We start from the raw sequence: 17,849 nt of genomic DNA on the forward strand, positions 1-17,849 counted from the left end.
TTGTGTGGTATGGTTAACGACCACAGCAAAATCCTAAATACGGGTTTTGTTTAAAGAGATGATTATGTTAACTTCACAAAATTAAGATTAAGATGATTTAATTCTTTGGAAAAGCACTTTGCTGTGGGTTGTATTGTTTCTTAATGTACCAACGCTTATTAAAAATCCCGGTAAGCTCATAAAAGGGGTGTGTAGGATTCGCGAAGATTACAATGCACCGACAAATTAAGAAGTACACATTCTAGTCTCAGCTGTACAACCAGGGTGTGTAGGTAATGTGTGACTGGGTCTCCAGAGCAATGCATGTGTGTGCCTGAGTGTGTGTGGATACGTACACACGTCTATCTCAAATATTACTAATATAAGGCACACGTAGCACACAGTTTACAAATGATAAGAAAATATGTGATACATTTATTATGAATTCCATGTAGCCCCAGATGTTTTTGTTGATTTTCACCAAACGCTTCTATCCACCTGCAGCCAACTTATGGTTGCGGTTGCTGGACACGTGAAGTCCTGACATGAATGTTAGCAAATAATTGTCTTTACGTTCATGAGTAAGTACGACAATAAAGATGTTTGTTGGAACTTGACTTGTTCTTCAACATGTGAATGACTTTTTTTGCTGAATCTAATATTGGAAGAATATTTCCTCAATTTTTTGTGCAACTTCGCAGCTCTAGATAGGACATGCTTTTTTTTTTTTTTTGTCTTTCAGAGTTTACTTATTGTGAGAGAGGGAGAGAGAGCACGCAAGCGGGGTAGAGGCAGAGAGAAAGGGAGAGAGAGAGAGAGAATCCGAAGCAAGTTCCACACTGTCAATGCAGAGCCCGACTTGGGGCTCTATCTCACGAACGGTGGGATCATGACCTGAGCCCAGATCAAGAGTCCGATGCTTAACTGACTGAGCCACCCAGGTGCCCCTAGACAGGACGTACTTTTAAGCTTAACGTGCATTATTAACATTTTCTCCATCCCTTTCTTTGTAATCAATATACAAGAAATCAAGCCCTCATTTGCTGATTTTTGTGGTTGTGTGCGGTTTGAACATTGCCACCACGGCCGATTCCGGTGTGAAGTCACTGAACACAGAGTAGGGAAAAGATGTGCAACCCTAACGCACAATTATGTAGTTTTCTTTCTTTCTTTCTTTTTTTTTTTTTATGTAGTTTTCTATCTTACAGGTGCAACAGAGGTAAGTAACCTCAAGAGCACCGGTAGTAGTAAAATGTGGTAAAATAGTTGGGAAGTCGTGAGTTTTGAGTGTTTATTACATTTGTTTTAATATGTTTTATTTGATCATTTATATAATTTAATTTTTTTTAATTAAAAAAAAATTACCTGGCTGAGGTAGTGTTTGCCAGGTTGCTTCCCTGTGAAGCGATTTTTTTTTTGTTTCCCTCTTCGTGTGTTGTACTCTTTGGGAAGTCGGTATGCGTAGCCGACACTTAGGAGGGGGAGGGGCAGAGAGAGCGAGAGAGAGGGAGACACAGAATCTGAAGCAGGCTCCAGGCTCTGAGCCGTCAGCACAGAACCTGATGCGGGGCTCGAACCCACCAGCCATGAGATCACAACCTGAGCCGAAGTTGGACACTTAACCGGCTGAGCCCCCCGGGCGCCCCTCCAACCATTTATTTATATCAATATGGGCTTATGGACATTTCATTTTCTACTTTGGGTTGTAACCTAATACTGTTTTGTGTATTTAACTGCTCAAATTAAAAAAACATTTTTTTTTAACTCAAAGATTCAGCCATTAGGAGCTCTTTTAGCTAGCTCCTCTGCCCCTTTGACATACTGCCCTCGATGTGGCGTTTCCTTGTTTGCTTTTGAGCACATCCTTATTTCCTGGTGCTGCAAGATGCTCCAGGCTCATCTTGGATGTTTCCTACCCCGGCGGGGGTCAACCATCTCCCCAGGGAGTACCGGTTTCTTTTACTGGAGAATGGGATTAGAAGCTAAGATCTGGGCACTAGCTATGCGTGTTGCTACCGGGTCTTAGCCTTCTTGGACCTCAGTTGAATTAGGTGGTATTTCTAAGTTGAGAGTTAGCCTAATGGTTTCATGTTTTTGTATATTAGGTTTGTCATTGCTCTGGTTTCTGTTGCTTGTTGATAATTCTTCTTGTTAACTCTCCCTTCCTTATTTGTTCTCGCCTCCCTTTTCTTTCTTTCTTCCTTTTCTCCCATTCTTTGTCTTTTCTCTTTCCTTTTTGGCTTTTCATTATCTTTTTTCTTTTCTTTGTGTTTCCTCATGTTTTGTTTTATCCCCTTGTCTGATTACTATTTGTTTTTTTAATACTCCTTTCATGTTGTGATTCTCTAAATATCAGTGTAAAATATTTTTTCTCTTTTAGTATGTAAAAGTAATTCAGCAAATAATGTGACAGTATAAAAAAGCCAAATTTCCACTGTATAAATGGTTGCCCATAATTCACTTTAAATAGCTTAAACAATAGCTCAAAATGTGAAAATACGTCATTATTTATGCAAACTAAATGCTGTTGTCATATTTGAATAAGAGAATTATCTTTTGACAATTTTATTAAAACATTTAATCACTGTGCATGACTTCATATACAATAAAGCCTTTATTTATTTTTAATTTTTTCATGCAATAAAGTTTTTGAAAAGAAACATCTAGTTAAGCCAGTATAATTATTTTATGTATCTCTTGATGTACTTTTACCTTTTTTTACTTACACTTTTTTTCAGTAAAAGAATAACTCTGCTCTTAGGGATTCTTCCTTTATTGAAACTCCACCCCTAACTTTTTATCGATACCTTTTATATGTCTACTGTGTTGAATCTTTTAATTTGAATATAGATTAGGTTCATGTTCTCCCTCAGCCTACTTAGAATAGTCATTGGGTCCAGTAAACACATTTGCTGAAGCATGCATAGTGTGTTATATTTCTTTGTTGTTTGTTTTTTTCCTAACAGTAAGCTCCTTGAGGGGCAGATAATGTCCTCAGGCATCTAGCATTTGCTTAAGTGTCTTGCATCCACTTGTTGAATGAATTGAGGGCAAGAATGAGCCTTACATATCTTGCTTGTGACCTGCATTTGTTGACTCTCTATAAATATTTGATGAGTTTATTTTAACTGAATTAATAATCACAAAAGGAGCGCCTGGGTGGCTCAGTCGGTTAAGCATCCAACTTCAGCTCAAGTCATGATCTCACGTTTTGTGGGTTCGAGCTCCGTGTTGGGCTCTGTGCTGACAGCTCAGAGCCTGGAGCCTGCTTTGGATTCTGTGTCTTCCTCTTTCTCTGCCCTCCCCCACTCTTGCTCTCTCTCTCAAAAATAAACAAACATTAAAAAAATTAAAAATAAATAAACACAAATGATTTCCTTTTCAATATCTTCGTAGTTGTTTTGGCAACATCAAAAGATAGCCCAAAATTATGTGTTCATTTTGTCTGTAACATATTGTGATCCCTTTGGATTTTGTGATCTATCTAATTTGTTTTATGTCTGGAGAAGGTCTGCGCTTATGGAATTTATAATATTTTTACTTTGTTTAAATTCAGCATTTTCCAATGTTTTTTCACCACGGACTTTGTTAATGCAGTACAAAGACTGGCCCACAGAAGGCTCTGAGTAATTACATTTGTTCCACAAATGAACAAATAAAATCTTGTGGATGTCTTGAATAAGTCTTCCATAGAACCTATGCTTTTGGAAATGCTCTACTGTGCACTTCCTGAGACTGGTGTGACAGGAATGGGTTCTAGTTGCTGTACGTTCCTACACTCTACACTCCTGGAGGAGTTTCCATACCGTGTCTCTGAAAAGCTGTATTTTCTCTGTTCCACTCTCCCTCTCTACTTACGCTCTTCTGCCTACAACAGGCGTAGTGGAAATTGAGGCTGTGCATTTACTACTGCCAGGGTTCAACTCAGCTCTGACTCTGGATCTAAGCTCTTAGCCAATGCACAGCCTTGGAGCAAGGGCGACTGACCACAGAGATTTGCACGGCTGGTTAGCTGCTTTGGTTTATTCCAAGGCTATCTCGTGGCATGGCCTGTTCTTGGGTAGTAATTGTAGGAAATCACATCTATAGCTAATTGATCCTGTGGCACATCTTGCAGATGTGGACGTTGTTAATCCTGATGAAAAGTCAATCATGACTTATGTGGCACAATTTCTACGGTATTCGAAGGATGCATCTGGGACTGGAGCTGTAGCTCAGGTATGTCCTCATAAGTATGTCTCAAGCTCATTTTTGTTGTATGCTACCAATGGTTTCATTCTAAAAATTGAGGTATAATTTGCATCTAGAGCTGAAATGTGCAGTTCTATGAATTTTGACAAATGCATACACCCAGGTAACCCATATAACAATCATGATGTAACACGTTTCTCTTACCCAGAATGTTCCAGTGTTCCTCTTTCCTGTCTGTACTCCGCACCCCAGGCAACCAGTGTTCCAGTTTCTTTCACTGTAGATTTGTTTCACCTGTTTTTTTTTTTTTTTTTCATTTTTAAGTTAAAAGTGGTAATTTATTAAACTTTGCTGACTTACCGAAAATAACTTTTACATAGACGCCGTATAGGACAAATTACGTTTAGCACTGGAACTTGAAAAGTCCTAGAGCTACCTCATTTTTGTCTATTTTGATTTTCACAGCTTTTTAAAGATTTAATCCACATATCATAAAATAAACCATTTAAAGTTTACAATTCAGGGTTGCCTGGGTGGCTCAGGCAGGTAAACATCTGACTTCCGCCCAGGTCATGATCTCACAGCTCATGAGTTCGAGCCCCGTGTCGAGCCTGGAGCCTGCTTCAGATTCTGTGTCTCCTCTCTCTGCCTCTCCCCTTCTCGTGCTCTGTCTGTCTGTATCTCTCTCTCTCTCAAAAATAAACATTACAAAAAATTAAAGTTTACAATTCAGTGGTTTTTGGCATATTTACTTACTTGTGCAACTATCACCACAATCTAATTTTAGCTACATATACCTGGGATCATATTATTTATTTATTTGTTTATGTTTATTTATTTATTTTGAGAGAGAGCAAGAGATTGTGGGAGGGGCAGAGAGAGAGGGGGAGAGAGAGAATCCCAAACAGGCTCCGTGCCGTTAGCACAGAACCCACCATGGGACTCGAACTCATTAACTGTGAGATCAAGGCCTGAGCCAAGATCCAGAGTCAGATGCTTAACTGACTGAGCCACCCAGGCACCCCTGGGATCATATAATTTATAAAAATGGAAGCAGTGTGTTCTACTCTTGATCTTTGTTTGTTGAGGTACTCTTGAATCACTATCAGTTTGCCATTTGATTATTCAATTTTTTCCTTTGACTTTCAGTCAGGTACACGAAATATTGTGGGTGGAAATTTCATAAAAATCACTGAGCGGAAATGAAAATAAACAATTATTCTCTGCTGCTGTGAAGATAAATGAGTGCTGTGAATTTAGTAAACTTTTTGAATATTATTATTTTTAATTTTTTAAATGTTTATTTATTTTTGAGAGAGAGAGAGAGACAGAAACAGAGTGTGAGCAGGTGAGGGGCAGAGAGAGAAGGAGACACAGAATCAGAACTAGGTTCCCGGCTCTGAGCTGTCAGCGTAGAGCCCGATGCAGGGCTCTAACTCACGAACCGTGAGATCACGACCCGAGCGAAGTCAGATGCTTAACCCACTGAGCCACCCAGGCACCCCCGAATATTATTTTAATATTTATTTAAACTGCTTCTTCAGACATGTTTACAGGCAGTCATATTATCACATTGTATGTGACAAACTTGGGCCTAGGTTTTTCCAACCGTTATGTTTGAGGCGCTGTGCTAGATTGTTGCTGACTCTGGAACAGAGACTCAAGCTGAGACTGAGGCCTATAGTTCAGCTCACTTATTCCTGACCTGCTGAGGAGCTACTCTTTTCTAAGTAATTTTCTTATTAAAAAATAAAATGAAAAATTAAACTGTCCATGAAATCAGATGCAAAAATATATAGAAAACACGCCTACTTAATAGAGAAAAAGTAAATGAAGTTTAAAGGAAATGAAAATAAGATGTAATGTCTTTTGCTTTATCCTCTGGCAGTGAAATTAACTTTTGAATGTAAGCAGGCAAGAATCTAGGAAAAAAGAATTGTTACTCACATCCATATGATAGCAGAACCAAAACCTTTAGTAGTTATTTTTAGGGTCTTTAAAATGCTTAAGATATTTAAAAATTTCTTTTTAATGTTTATATTTGAGAGAGAGAGAGAGCGAGACAAAGCGTGAGTCGGGGAGGGGGAGAGGGAGAGAGAAAGAGGGAGACACAGAATCCGAAGCATGCTGCAGGCTCTGAACTGTCGGCACAGAGCTCGACATGGGGCTCGAACCCATGAACTGTGAGATCATGACCTGAGCTGACGTCTGATGCTCAAATCGACTGAGCCACCCAGGTGCCCCTGCCTAAGATATTTTTGATGTCTGTGTATCTGGGTGTCAGCATCTCTTTATTAACCCTGTTTAGATGTATTGGAAAGCAGTATTCTGATATGCTTACTATGGGTAAGTAGTTTAGAATAATGTTCTTCAGAATTGCGGAATAATGGGAGTGGCTAAGCCAAAAAAAAAAAAAAAAAAATCAGGGGCTTGCATGCCCTGTTTCTTTAGCACATTGTGTTCAGGTGCTAGTTTCAATCCATTTTAAAATTCAAGGTGTTAGGTGAAAAAGCAGACTTCCTCTTCGGCACAAGGAGTCATTGGTGTGTAATGCTTGCATTATTTCACTGACATTTGAGGTTGCTAATTTTACTGTCAAAAAGGAAAATCTCCAAGCCTATTTAGGATAGAGTGTTAAATGTGTGTGTGAATTATAGGGAAAGGTGAAAGATGCTGTGGTCTGGTTAACTCTACAAGAGAAAAAACTACAGAAAGTGCTAACGGATTCAGCAAATGAGACCTGCTCTAAAAAGTATGATGTAAGTATGACTTTAAACAGCAATTTGTTTGCAGCTTACTCTTAGGGAAGAGTAGGATGTTTTGGGGAAAAAAAGTCTTGCAGAGTTAATTATGTAAATGCTAAACTAGCTTCAAGTTTTAGCATCACGTTCTAGGACAGTGCTTCTCAAGTTTTAATGTGCACGTGAACTCCCTGGGGAATCTTGTTAAAATGCGGATTTTTTTTTTTTAAGTTTACTTATTTACTTTGAGAGAGAGAGAGAGGGAGAGCATGAGCAGGGGAGGGGCAGAGAGATAGAGGGAGAGAATCCCAAGCAGTCTGTGCGCTGTTAGCACAGAGCCCAACGTGGGGCTCAATCTCACGAATCATGAGATCGTGACCTGAACTGAGAAGAAGGTGCTTAACTGACTGAGCCACCCAGGTGTCCCTAAGATGCAGATTCTAATTCAGTAGACCTGGGGAGGGGCCTGAGATTCTGCATTTCCAGCAAGCTTCCAGGTGTTGCTAATACTTGGTCCTTAAGGTACCTTGAATAGTAAGATTGTATAGCAGGGCGTGGCAAACTGGTCTGTGGGCCCCACCAATTTGGTAAATTAGGTACTCCTGGAACACAGCCATGCCCATGAAGGTATGGTCTGTGGCTGCCTTTGCATTGCAACGCCAGACTCAAATAGTGGCAATAGAGACCGTATGGGCCTCAAGCCTAGGCATTTACTATCTTGCCTCTTACAGTAAAAGTTTTCCAGTCCCCAGTCTAGAGCAGAACTAGGTTATATGGAATGGAAAAAAAAAGATCAGGAAGTAAAAAATGAAGCCAACCCCAAGTTATAACCCCCAAGTGTAGGGCCTCAACCGAGGCGCCCTTTGGGGAAGAACGACAACTATGACTGTCACCACATTTGAATATCTGCAGTGTACCAAGCACCTTGCTGACGAGCATTTTACCCATCACAGCATCTTGCTGAACGTGGTGGTGTTATTCCACGACACCTGAGGTTACACAGCTACTGCCAGGGAGAGGCGGGTTCGCGTGAAGTCTAGCCTCGAAGACCCAGCTCTCTATTTCGTGGGGTTCCTCCCGGGTGACCAGGAGAACCTGTACCATCTTGAAGGAGCCTAACAGGAGCCGAGATGAGGATTTTTCAGCCCTGTTCCTTAGAACCCACGGTCCCTGCAGCTCTGCTCCCCATCGGATTTCCACTGGGAATAGAGCAGGGGTACGGTCATGTGCTTGCTCCGCACTTAGCACCTGCAGGCTGAGCGGGCGAGTTGGGTGAATCCAGCCTGTCCCACGCCAACATTCAGCGGATTGTGTAGCTTACTGGCAACAGCATCCTTTTTGGTTTAGAGGCATCAGGGAAGAAAGGGATGGGATGTTCTCGTCTTCCTTCCATCTGGACCGTACAGGTCCAGGTTTTTGTGCTGCTTCCATCTTTGGCCTGATATGTTTTTTATTGACAAGAGTCCCAGCGTCCCCGGAAGTGCTTTACTCTCACCTACCTCTTTGATTTAGTAAGGCACCATGGATTCCGCTTTCTCGAATAAAAGGCCTTAGGGAGTTATTAGGGGTGAGAAAGAATTACAGTAATTATCCCTTGGTTTGCTCATAAAACTTAATCTTTCCACAAATTCTATTTATTTATTTACTTTTTAAGGTAAGCTCTACGTCCACCATGGGGCTTGAACGCACGACCCCAAGATCAAGAGTCACTTGCTCTATCGACTGAGCCAGCTGGACACCCCAGCTCATAAATCTTTAGCCGAAATGAAATGAAATAAAATAAAATAAGATAAAATCTGCCAATTATTATGAATAAGGGCTGAAATAATATTTATGGAATTGGTGACTCTTAAACACGAACTTCACACTAATACGAGCCAAGAAAAGCTTAATTTATTAAATTTTCGGGGACAAAATAAATTTTCTCAAGTCTGTAAAAAACAACTTGGGAAGCAACAACGGCTTGAGCACAGTTAATCATAGACACGTTTGTCCGTGATGACCGCTGCTGGATAGTTCTCACTTCTACTCATTCTTATTTTGTTGTGAACACATATCCAGGGAGGACAGAGAAACTCCCATTGTCCGTGTGGCGTCATGATTTGTCCTCTAGAGCTGGGGGACCTTGCCGCTCCATTCCCTTAGAAATTCAACAGTGCTGACAAGACACAAGCTGTGACCTGTGTTACCATGAGGGCATTCAAGTGATCGGGGTGCACTGAAGAAAGGTACCACATCAGTGTAGAGGACCCTGAATCCAGGGAATCGTACCTCTCTTTAAGTAAAAATTTAAACATAAGCTGCAGTGATAGACCTTAAAATAGCGGATTACCTTATATTAACTGATTTAAAATTTCTGTCTTTAAAATATTCTTCTGATGGTAGAGCCTGCTGTCCTTTTTGGAGTCCTTCAATGAAGGAAAAGAGCCCTTTTTGGACATCCTGCCAATAGAAAGGAACTTGGATGAGCTGAATGAAGATCAGTTACAGTTGAGAGACGTCTGGGATGGCCTCAACTACCAGGTTACCGTGTTATGTTGATTAGAACATTTTCGTGGGGCAGCTTTGTTTGTTGGATGATTAGACTTCCATGAGGAATGCTGTAAAAGAGTAGATGCTTCATCAGAAACTTGGGAGAGTATGCTTTTATTTTCTCCAGGGTCTCACGTGGGCAGTGATTGATATTTAAATAGGAATCTAGAGCATTCTGCTTGGAAAAGCTGCTTGTCCAAAGTTTTTATATTTGCTATCAATGATTGCCTTGCCAGAGTAGATTATCCATATTCTGACTGACCAGCCTCACCTTTTCCGTGGACCGGTGTCCTGTGTAGCTATCAGTAGATTCTCGGAGGGGGTTAGGGATGAGCCTAGAGAGAATGTGTGAAGATGCATGTGTATGTGTGTCTGAATATATCTGTATGATTTCAATTTTTTTCGGTTTATTAAGATTTGTGTTATGACCTGAGACATAGAGCATGTTGGTGTAATACCATTTGCACTTAAGATGAACATGTATTCTGTAGTTATTTGACACAGCATTCTATAGATATCAGTTAAGATAAGGTGGTTGATTGTGTCAGATTATCTATGTCTTTAAAAAAGATTTTTTTTTATTGTTTGTTTTTGAGCAAGAGAGACAGAGTGTGAGCAGGGGAGGGTCAAAGAGAGAGGGAGATACAGAGTCTGAAGCAGGCTCCAGGCTCCGAGCTATCAGCCCAGAGCCTGATGTGGGGCTCGAACCCACAAACTGCAAGATCATGACCTGAGCTGAAGTCAGATGCTCAACCTACTGAGCCACCCAGATGCCCCAGATTATCTATGTCTTGATTGACATTTTGCTTAGTAATCCTATCAGTTGCTGAGGGATGGCTATTGAAACCTATGGGATCCTTCCTTTAATTCTGTCAATTTTTGCTTCATCTATTTCAAAACTTTGTTATTAGTTTGTGATTGTTATGTCTTCCTGAAGAATTGACACTTTTATTAGTATGAAATATTCCCATTTTCTCTGATAATATTGTTTTTCTTGGTGTCTACTTAATCTGATATCAATATGAGCATTCCAGTCTTACGCTGATTGTGTGGGATGTCTTTTTCTTCATTTACTTTCAATCTATTTGAGTCTTTATCTTTCTTTTATTATTATTTAGAGGGAGAGTGTGTGAGCAGGGAAGGGGGCAGAGGAAGAGGGAGAGAATCTTAAATAGGCTCCATGCTAAGCATAGAGCCCAACACTAGGCTTGGTCCCATGACCCTGGGATCATGACCTGAACTGAAATCAAGAGTTGGACATTCAACCTAGACACCCCTGAGTCTTTATATTTAAAGTGCATCTCTTATGGGCAGCATATGGTTGGATCTTGCTTTCTTATCCATTCTGATAATCTCTACCTTTTACTTGGAGATCTTAGTTAATATTTAATGGAATTATTGATATGGCTCAATTTAGGTATATCATTTTATTCTTTTTTTCTGTTTATTCCCTCTGTTTTTTTGTATTTCTGTTTTTTCTTTTCCTGCCTTGTTTTAGATTATGTTAATATTTATTTATTTATTATTTTTTTTTAACGTTTATTTATTTTTGAAACAGAGAGAGACAGAGCATGAACAGGGGAGGGTCAGAGAGAGGGAGACACAGAATCTGAAGCAGGCTCCAGGCTCTGAGCTGTCAGCACAGAGCCCGACGTGGGGCTCGAACTCATGGACCGTGAGATCATGACCTGAGCCGAAGTCAGACGCTTAACTGACTGAGCCACCCAGGCGCCCCTATGTTAATATTTAAAAAAATGTTTTTATTTGTTTTTTAAGAGAGAGACGAAAAGCAGGGGAGGAGCAGTGTGAGGGGGGGGACAGACGATTTGAAGCAGGCTCTGCGCTGATAGGCTGACAGCAGCAAGCTCGACGTGGGGCTGGAACTCATGAACCATGAGTTCCAGGCGCCCTGGATTATGTTGATATTTTTAGAATTTCATTTTATCTATTGACCTTTTTTAAAACATTTAACTGATTAATTTTTAAATGTTTATTTGTTTTAGAGAGAGAGCACGTGGGGGAGGGGCAGAGAGAGGGGGACAGAAGATTCAAAGCGGGCTCTGCACTGATAGCAGTGAGCCTGATGTGGGGCTTGAACTCATGAACTGCCAGATCATGACTTGAACCAAAGTTCTATGCTCACCTGACTGAGCCACCCAGGTGCCCCTATAGGCTTTTTGGCTCTATTGCTTTCTATCAGGTTTTTAGTGAGCCTACAATATACATTTACATTTTTTTATAGTCTGGGGCTCCTGGGTGGCTCAGTCAGTTAAGTGTCCAACTCTTGATTTCGGCTGAGGTCGTGATCTCACGGTTTATGGGTTTAAGCCCTGTGTCGGACTCTGCGCTTCTGCGCTGACAGTACAGACCCTGCTTGGGATTCTCTCTCTCTCTCTCTCTCTCTCTCTCTCTCTCTCTCTCTCCCTCTCCCCCTCCCCCTCCCCTGCTCATTCGAACTGTCTCTCTCTCTGCCCCTCCCCTACTCATTCGAACTGTCTCTCTCTCTCTCTCTCTCTGCCCCTCCCCTGCTCACTCAAACTGTCTGTCTCTCTCTCTCTCTCTCTCTCTCTGCCCCTCCCCTACTCACTCGAACTGTCTCTCTCTCTCTCTCTCTCTCTGCCCCTCCCCTGCTCATTCAAACTGTCTCTCTCTCTCTCTCTCTGCCCCTCCCCTGCTCATTCGAACTGTCTCTCTCTCTCTCTCTGCCCCTCCCCTGCTCATTCAAACTGTCTCTCTCTCTCTCTCTGCCCCTCCCCTACTCACTCAAACTGTCTCTCTCTCTCTCTCTCTGCCCCTCCCCTGCTCATTCAAACTGTCTCTCTCTGTCTCTCTCTCTGCCCCTCCCCTGCTCATTCAAACTGTCTATCTCTCTCTGCCCCTCCCCTGCTCATTTGAACTGTCTCTCTCTCTCTTTCTCTCTGCCCCTCCCCTGCTCATTCGAACTGTCTCTCTTTCTCTCTCAAAATAAATATATAAACTTAAAACAACTTTTTTTGCAGTCTACTTACACAACTTCTAAGTTGTCATACAACTTCTTATGTAGAAATCTTGCAGTTAAATTGATTCATTTATTTGTCATTCTTTGTGCTATAGTTGCTTTACATATAAATATATTTATGCCACAAACAAATGTTTTAAAGTCCCCAAGACCATGTTACCAATTTTTGCTAAAAACAATCATACATTTTAGGGGCGCCTGGGTGGCGCAGTCGGTTAAGCGTCCGACTTCAGCCAGGTCACGATCTCGCGGTCCGTGAGTTCGAGCCCCGCGTCAGGCTCTGGGCTGATGGCTCGGAGCCTGGAGCCTGTTTCCGATTCTGTGTCTCCCTCTCTCTCTGCCCCTCCCCCGTTCATGCTCTGTCTCTCTCTGTCCCAAAAATAAATAAAAGACGTTGAAAAAAAAAATTAAAAAAAAAACAATCATACATTTTAAAGAAATTAACAGAAAAAAATGTCTTTTATAATTATCTAGATATTTACCATTTCCAATGTTCTTCATTCTTTTCTGGAGAGATTGGAGTTTCCATCCGAATTTATTTCCCTCAGCCTGAAACACTTTTTTAAACTTACAATGCAGGTCTGTGGGTGGTAAATTCTGTTTTCTTTGATTTCTAAATGTCTTTATTTTGCCTTCATTCTTTTTTTAAACGTATTTATTGAGGTATAATTTACATACCATACCCTTCACGCATTTTAAGTGGATAATTAAGTGATTTTTGGTGGATTTACAGGGTTGCAACAGAGATTTTTATGGTCTGCCAGTCAAAAATTCTCTCTGGCCCTGGAAAAGTTTGTTGATCCCTGTTGGCCCCTGCTCTCTCGGCTGTCAACAGTGCCAGCCTGTTTTCAGAATACATTTTTCACATCCTTTATGAAGGGTGGTAAATAGGTCCAGTAGCTGAAAAGAGCCACCATCTCCAAGTACCTAATTTGGGACAACTAGCACAGCTCCGGAAACCTTCCCATCAAGTGGCCCGGCTCATTGTGTCCGCTGCTCGTGTTCTCATCGCGACTTTGAAACTGACCCTTGAGAAGGACAGGAGCTCCCGGTTACACGGCCTCAACAAAACACGAGAGGAAGAAGATCTTGTCTGTAGAGTTCACAGTGTTCCAGGCCACAAACACCTGGCCTAATTTTATTGAACGTGATTGGGAAAAAGTACCCAACATAATGAGAAAAACCATTAAAAAAAAAAAACCCACTATTTTGCAAGAGTTCAGTGCCACGAATTGATAGTAGCTTGAAAATCCATTCTTCCGTTATAATACAGCTCCTTGTCTTGGTGTGGCAAATGAGACGTATTAATTTTACAGCCTTCAGGTACAGAAAAGTCAATACCATCTAGACAATTTCTGGTTCAGTTGTTTGAGCACACAGTTACCTCAAGGCATCACAGTAAATGGTTTCATTTTAAGCCAGCTATGCAAAATAGCAATATTATGGGTTTTTTTAATTAAAAAATTTTTTTAATGTTTATTTTTTTGAGAGAGAAAGACAGAACATGAGCAGGGGAGGGGCAGAGAGAGACACACACACAGAATCTGAAGCAGGCTCCAGGCTCTGAGCTGTCAGCACAGAGCCCAACACGGGGCTCAAACCCACAAATCACGAGATCATGACCTGAGCCGAAGTCGATCACTGAACCGACTGAGCCACCCAGGCGCTCCAACATTATGCTATTTTGACCTGACAAGATCAGCTCAGATCAGATATAAATTTTCAACTAAATTCAAAAATAAGTTCCAAAACTAAAAAAGAAAAGTATGGAGCCAGTTTTCTATGGTAAGTGAAAAAGAAGAGTAGTAAAAGGTAATTATTGCCTTCTATCTTTCCCCTTCTGACCGTTACATAAACAAGAGTACAGCCCTCAGGCAGCACACGTTCCTTTTCATTCAAAACATGCTCAGCTTTCTTTCAGTTGCGAAAAGAATATCAGTTGGATTAAAGATATTGTTCTTAGGCTCTCTTTAACTCACTCATCAACTTTCTGGCTTATTTTATTTTATTTTGGCAAATGTACAAATTATTTGGGTATACTGAAAGCGCGTATTAAAAATTCATAATGATGAAAACAGTTTTTTTCAGGATTTTCCAACTGGAGGCTTAATGGCGTATACTTAACGGTTTAAGATTACGGAGCTGTCTTTTGTCCTACGTCGTTTGAGAAGATAAAGTTGAAGCAACTAAAGCAAAACAAAGTACTACATAGTATTCCTTATGTGTGGAAGCTTAAAAAAAAAAAAAAGTCAAACTCACAGAAACAGGATAAAAGCGGTAGTCAGGATGGAGGAAAGGAGGGATTGAAGTTGGTAAAAGGGTGCAAACTTTCAGCTGGCAGTTGAGTAAGGTCTGAGGATCTAATGTAAAACGTAGTGGCTACACTTCATAACACTGTATTGTATCATTAAGTTTGTTAAGAGAGTTGAATTGAAATGTTCTCACCAAGAAAAGAAAAAAAGAGGTAAATACGCGAAGTGAGGGTGTGTTAATTAGATACTAGGAATCCTTCCACAATGTGTAGGTGTATCATATCACCATGATGTGCACTTTAAATATCTTACTATGTTGTCAATTAGGCCTCAATAGACCTAAAAAACAAACAAACAAACAAAAAATAATGTGAAAACTATAATGTTTAATGCTTCTAGCTTAAGCCTAGCTTTTTACTCATGTAACATCTTCCAGGGAGCCTGGGTGGCTGAGTTGGTTAAGTGTCCAACTCTTGATCTGGGATCAGGTCATGATCTCATGGTTTGTGGAATCAAGCCCCGTGTTAGGTTCTGTGTTGTCAGCTTGGGATTCTCTCTCTCTCTTCTCTCTCTCTCTGTCTCTCAAAATAAGTAAATAAACTTAAGAAAAAAATCTTTATACTTGGGCATTTCCTTGAATGTTTCTTTTTGATATTTATCTTACACATGGTGGCACCCAGTAAATGTTTTTCAGTCAATTAATGATGAATCAAATAACCCTTTTCTTTTAAAAAATGTAATTTTGCTTATTCTTTCCTCTATTTAAAATCAATTTAAGTTAAAGAGCAGTGGCAGTTCATTTAGTAGAACTATAAGGGAAAGAGAAACACAGATTAAAAACTCCTATTTTCAATAGAGGAAGCCATTTGACTGAAACACATTTTAATTTGTGCATGATCTTCATGGGGGGGGGGGTGGTCTTTAGAGTAAGAATGCCAAAAAATCCACAATAGAGCCATGTGAGTTCAGATCAAAAACCACATTCTTTTAAATTTTTTTTTTTTTTAACGTTTATTTTTGAGACAGAGAGAGACAAAGCATGAACAGGGGAAGAGCAGAGAGAGAGGGAGACACAGAATCTGAAACAGGCTCCAGGCTCTGAGCTGTCAGCACAGAGCCCGACGCGGGGCTCGAACTCACGGACCGTGAGATCATGACCTGAGCCGAAGTCGGACGCTTAACCGACCAAGCCACCCAGGCGCCCCAAAAAAACCACATTCTTAAATGGGGTCCTCAGGAAAGGACGTGGCCTAGCAGCTGGATTTTTATCTTGCTTAAGAATTCTTGGCATCTGTGCTCATGTGTTTTGTTTCTTAAATTCCAAATATGAGTGAAATCGTATGGTATTTGTCTTTCTCCGACTTACTTGGCTTAGCGCATTATTCTCTAGTTCCATCCACATCGTTGCAAATGGCAAGATTTCATTCTTTTCTATGGCTAATGTTCCGTGGTGTGTGTGTGTGTGTATGTGTGTGTGTGTGTGTTATATATATATACACACACACACACCTCATTTTCTTCATCCATTCATCCATTGATGGACATTTGGGCTCTTTCCACCCTTTGGCTATTGTTGAGAGTGCTGCTGTAAACATTGGGGTGCATATGTCCTTTCAAATCAGTATTTTTGTATCCTTTGGGTAAATACCGAGTAGTGCAGTTGCTGGATCATAGGGTAGTTCTATTTGTAACTTATTGAGGAACTTCCATACTGTTTTCCAGAGTGGCTGCACCAGTTTGCATTCCCACCAACAATGTAAAGAGGGTTCGCCTTTCTCCGCATCCTTGCTGACATCTAGTGTTGCCTGAGTTATTAATGTTAGCCGTTCTGACTGGCGTGAGGTGACATCTCATTGTAGTTTTGATTTGTATTTCCCTGATGATGAGTGATGTTGAGCTTGTTTTTCATGTGTCTGTTAGCCATCTGGATGTCTTCTTTGGAAAAGTGTCTATTCAGGTCTTCTGCCCATTTTTTAAACCGGATTATTTGTTTTTTGCATGTTCAGTTTTATAAGTTCTTTATAGATATTGGATACTAACACTTTATCAAATATGTCATTTGCAAATATCTTCTCTCATTCTGAAGGCTGCCATTCAGTTCTGTTGATTGTTTCCTTTGTTGTGCCAAAGCTTTTTATCTTGATGAAATCCCAGTAGTTTATTTTTGCTTGTGTTTCCCTTGCCTCAGGAATTTAAAAAATAAAAAAGATGAACATAGGTGAAAGAGAGAGAAAGAGAGAGAGAGGCAAACCAGGAAACAGACCCTTACCTAGAGAGAACAGACTGAGGGTAACTGGAGGGGAAGTGGGCAGGGGATGGGTTAAATGGGTGATGGAGATTAAGGAGGGCACTTGTCATGGTGAGCACTGTGTTTTGTATGTAAGTGATGAATCACTAAATTCTACACTTGAGACTGGTGTTACACTGTTAACAAACTGGAATTTAAATAAAAACTTGAAACAAAAAAATAAATTAAAAACTAAAAATTAACAAAAAGAAGTCTGGGCATTGGTGTGGAATCAGTGTTCTTCCAGGATCTTCCCTGGGCCCCTCTGCCTGGCTCTGTTATATTGCTGACTACATTTCACTGTAACCATGCACTTTGGTTCCCACTAGATGGTTCAGGCAAGACCTGTGGGTTTTCGTTTGTTTGTTTGTTTATTTGTTTTTATCTGGTTGACCGTCAGATGTAGAAAGTTGTGTTAAACTCACTCTTCCCTTCATGGCATATGGGTCTAGGCAAGGCCCTACTCTTACTTTTATTTACTTGTTTAATTTGTGTTTATTTCTTTCTATACCCATGCCCTCCTTTCATTTCCCCGTCTCCTTAGGCCTTTTCGTTTCATATGTTCTTGCCAAATACATAACGTATTTATGTGCTTGTGTATTATTAAGTTGCGTAAATCGGTGTTATGTGTTATTCTGTTTCTTACTTAAATTTTTGAGCACATGTATTTAAAATGCTCCAGTGTTCACATGTGTGTACATCTCATTGGGGTCTCGGTGCTCATTGCACCGTACTTTGTGGTACAACCACTACATGTCCCCTCTCCATTCCAGAAGCCTTGTGTATCTCTATGCTCAGCTCTTAGCACAATAGGTTATAAGTGTCTGCTGAATGAATGAATGAATGAATGTGGGAGTAGGTGAGTTCTG

General features: G+C 40.5%; 1 protein-coding gene across 9 annotated transcripts in view; it reads left to right on the plus strand.

Annotated features, from left to right (window-relative positions):
• The window catches only part of SYNE2 (spectrin repeat containing nuclear envelope protein 2), a 339,154-nt gene that overhangs the window by 93,249 nt on the left and 228,056 nt on the right, over positions 1-17,849 (plus strand). For all 9 annotated transcript variants that reach the window (XM_078448168.2, XM_078448169.2, XM_078448161.2 and 6 more), the window contains exons 9-11: positions 4,097-4,197; positions 6,828-6,929; positions 9,297-9,434. In XM_078448168.2, coding sequence (XP_078304294.2) covers positions 4,097-4,197; positions 6,828-6,929; positions 9,297-9,434 — 341 coding nt within the window. The remainder of the gene's footprint in view (positions 1-4,096; positions 4,198-6,827; positions 6,930-9,296; positions 9,435-17,849) is intronic.

This window comes from Panthera onca, chromosome B3 (genome assembly GCF_046562875.1).
Source record: "Panthera onca isolate mPanOnc1 chromosome B3, mPanOnc1 haplotype 2, whole genome shotgun sequence".
Taxonomy (NCBI): Eukaryota; Metazoa; Chordata; class Mammalia; order Carnivora; family Felidae; genus Panthera; species Panthera onca.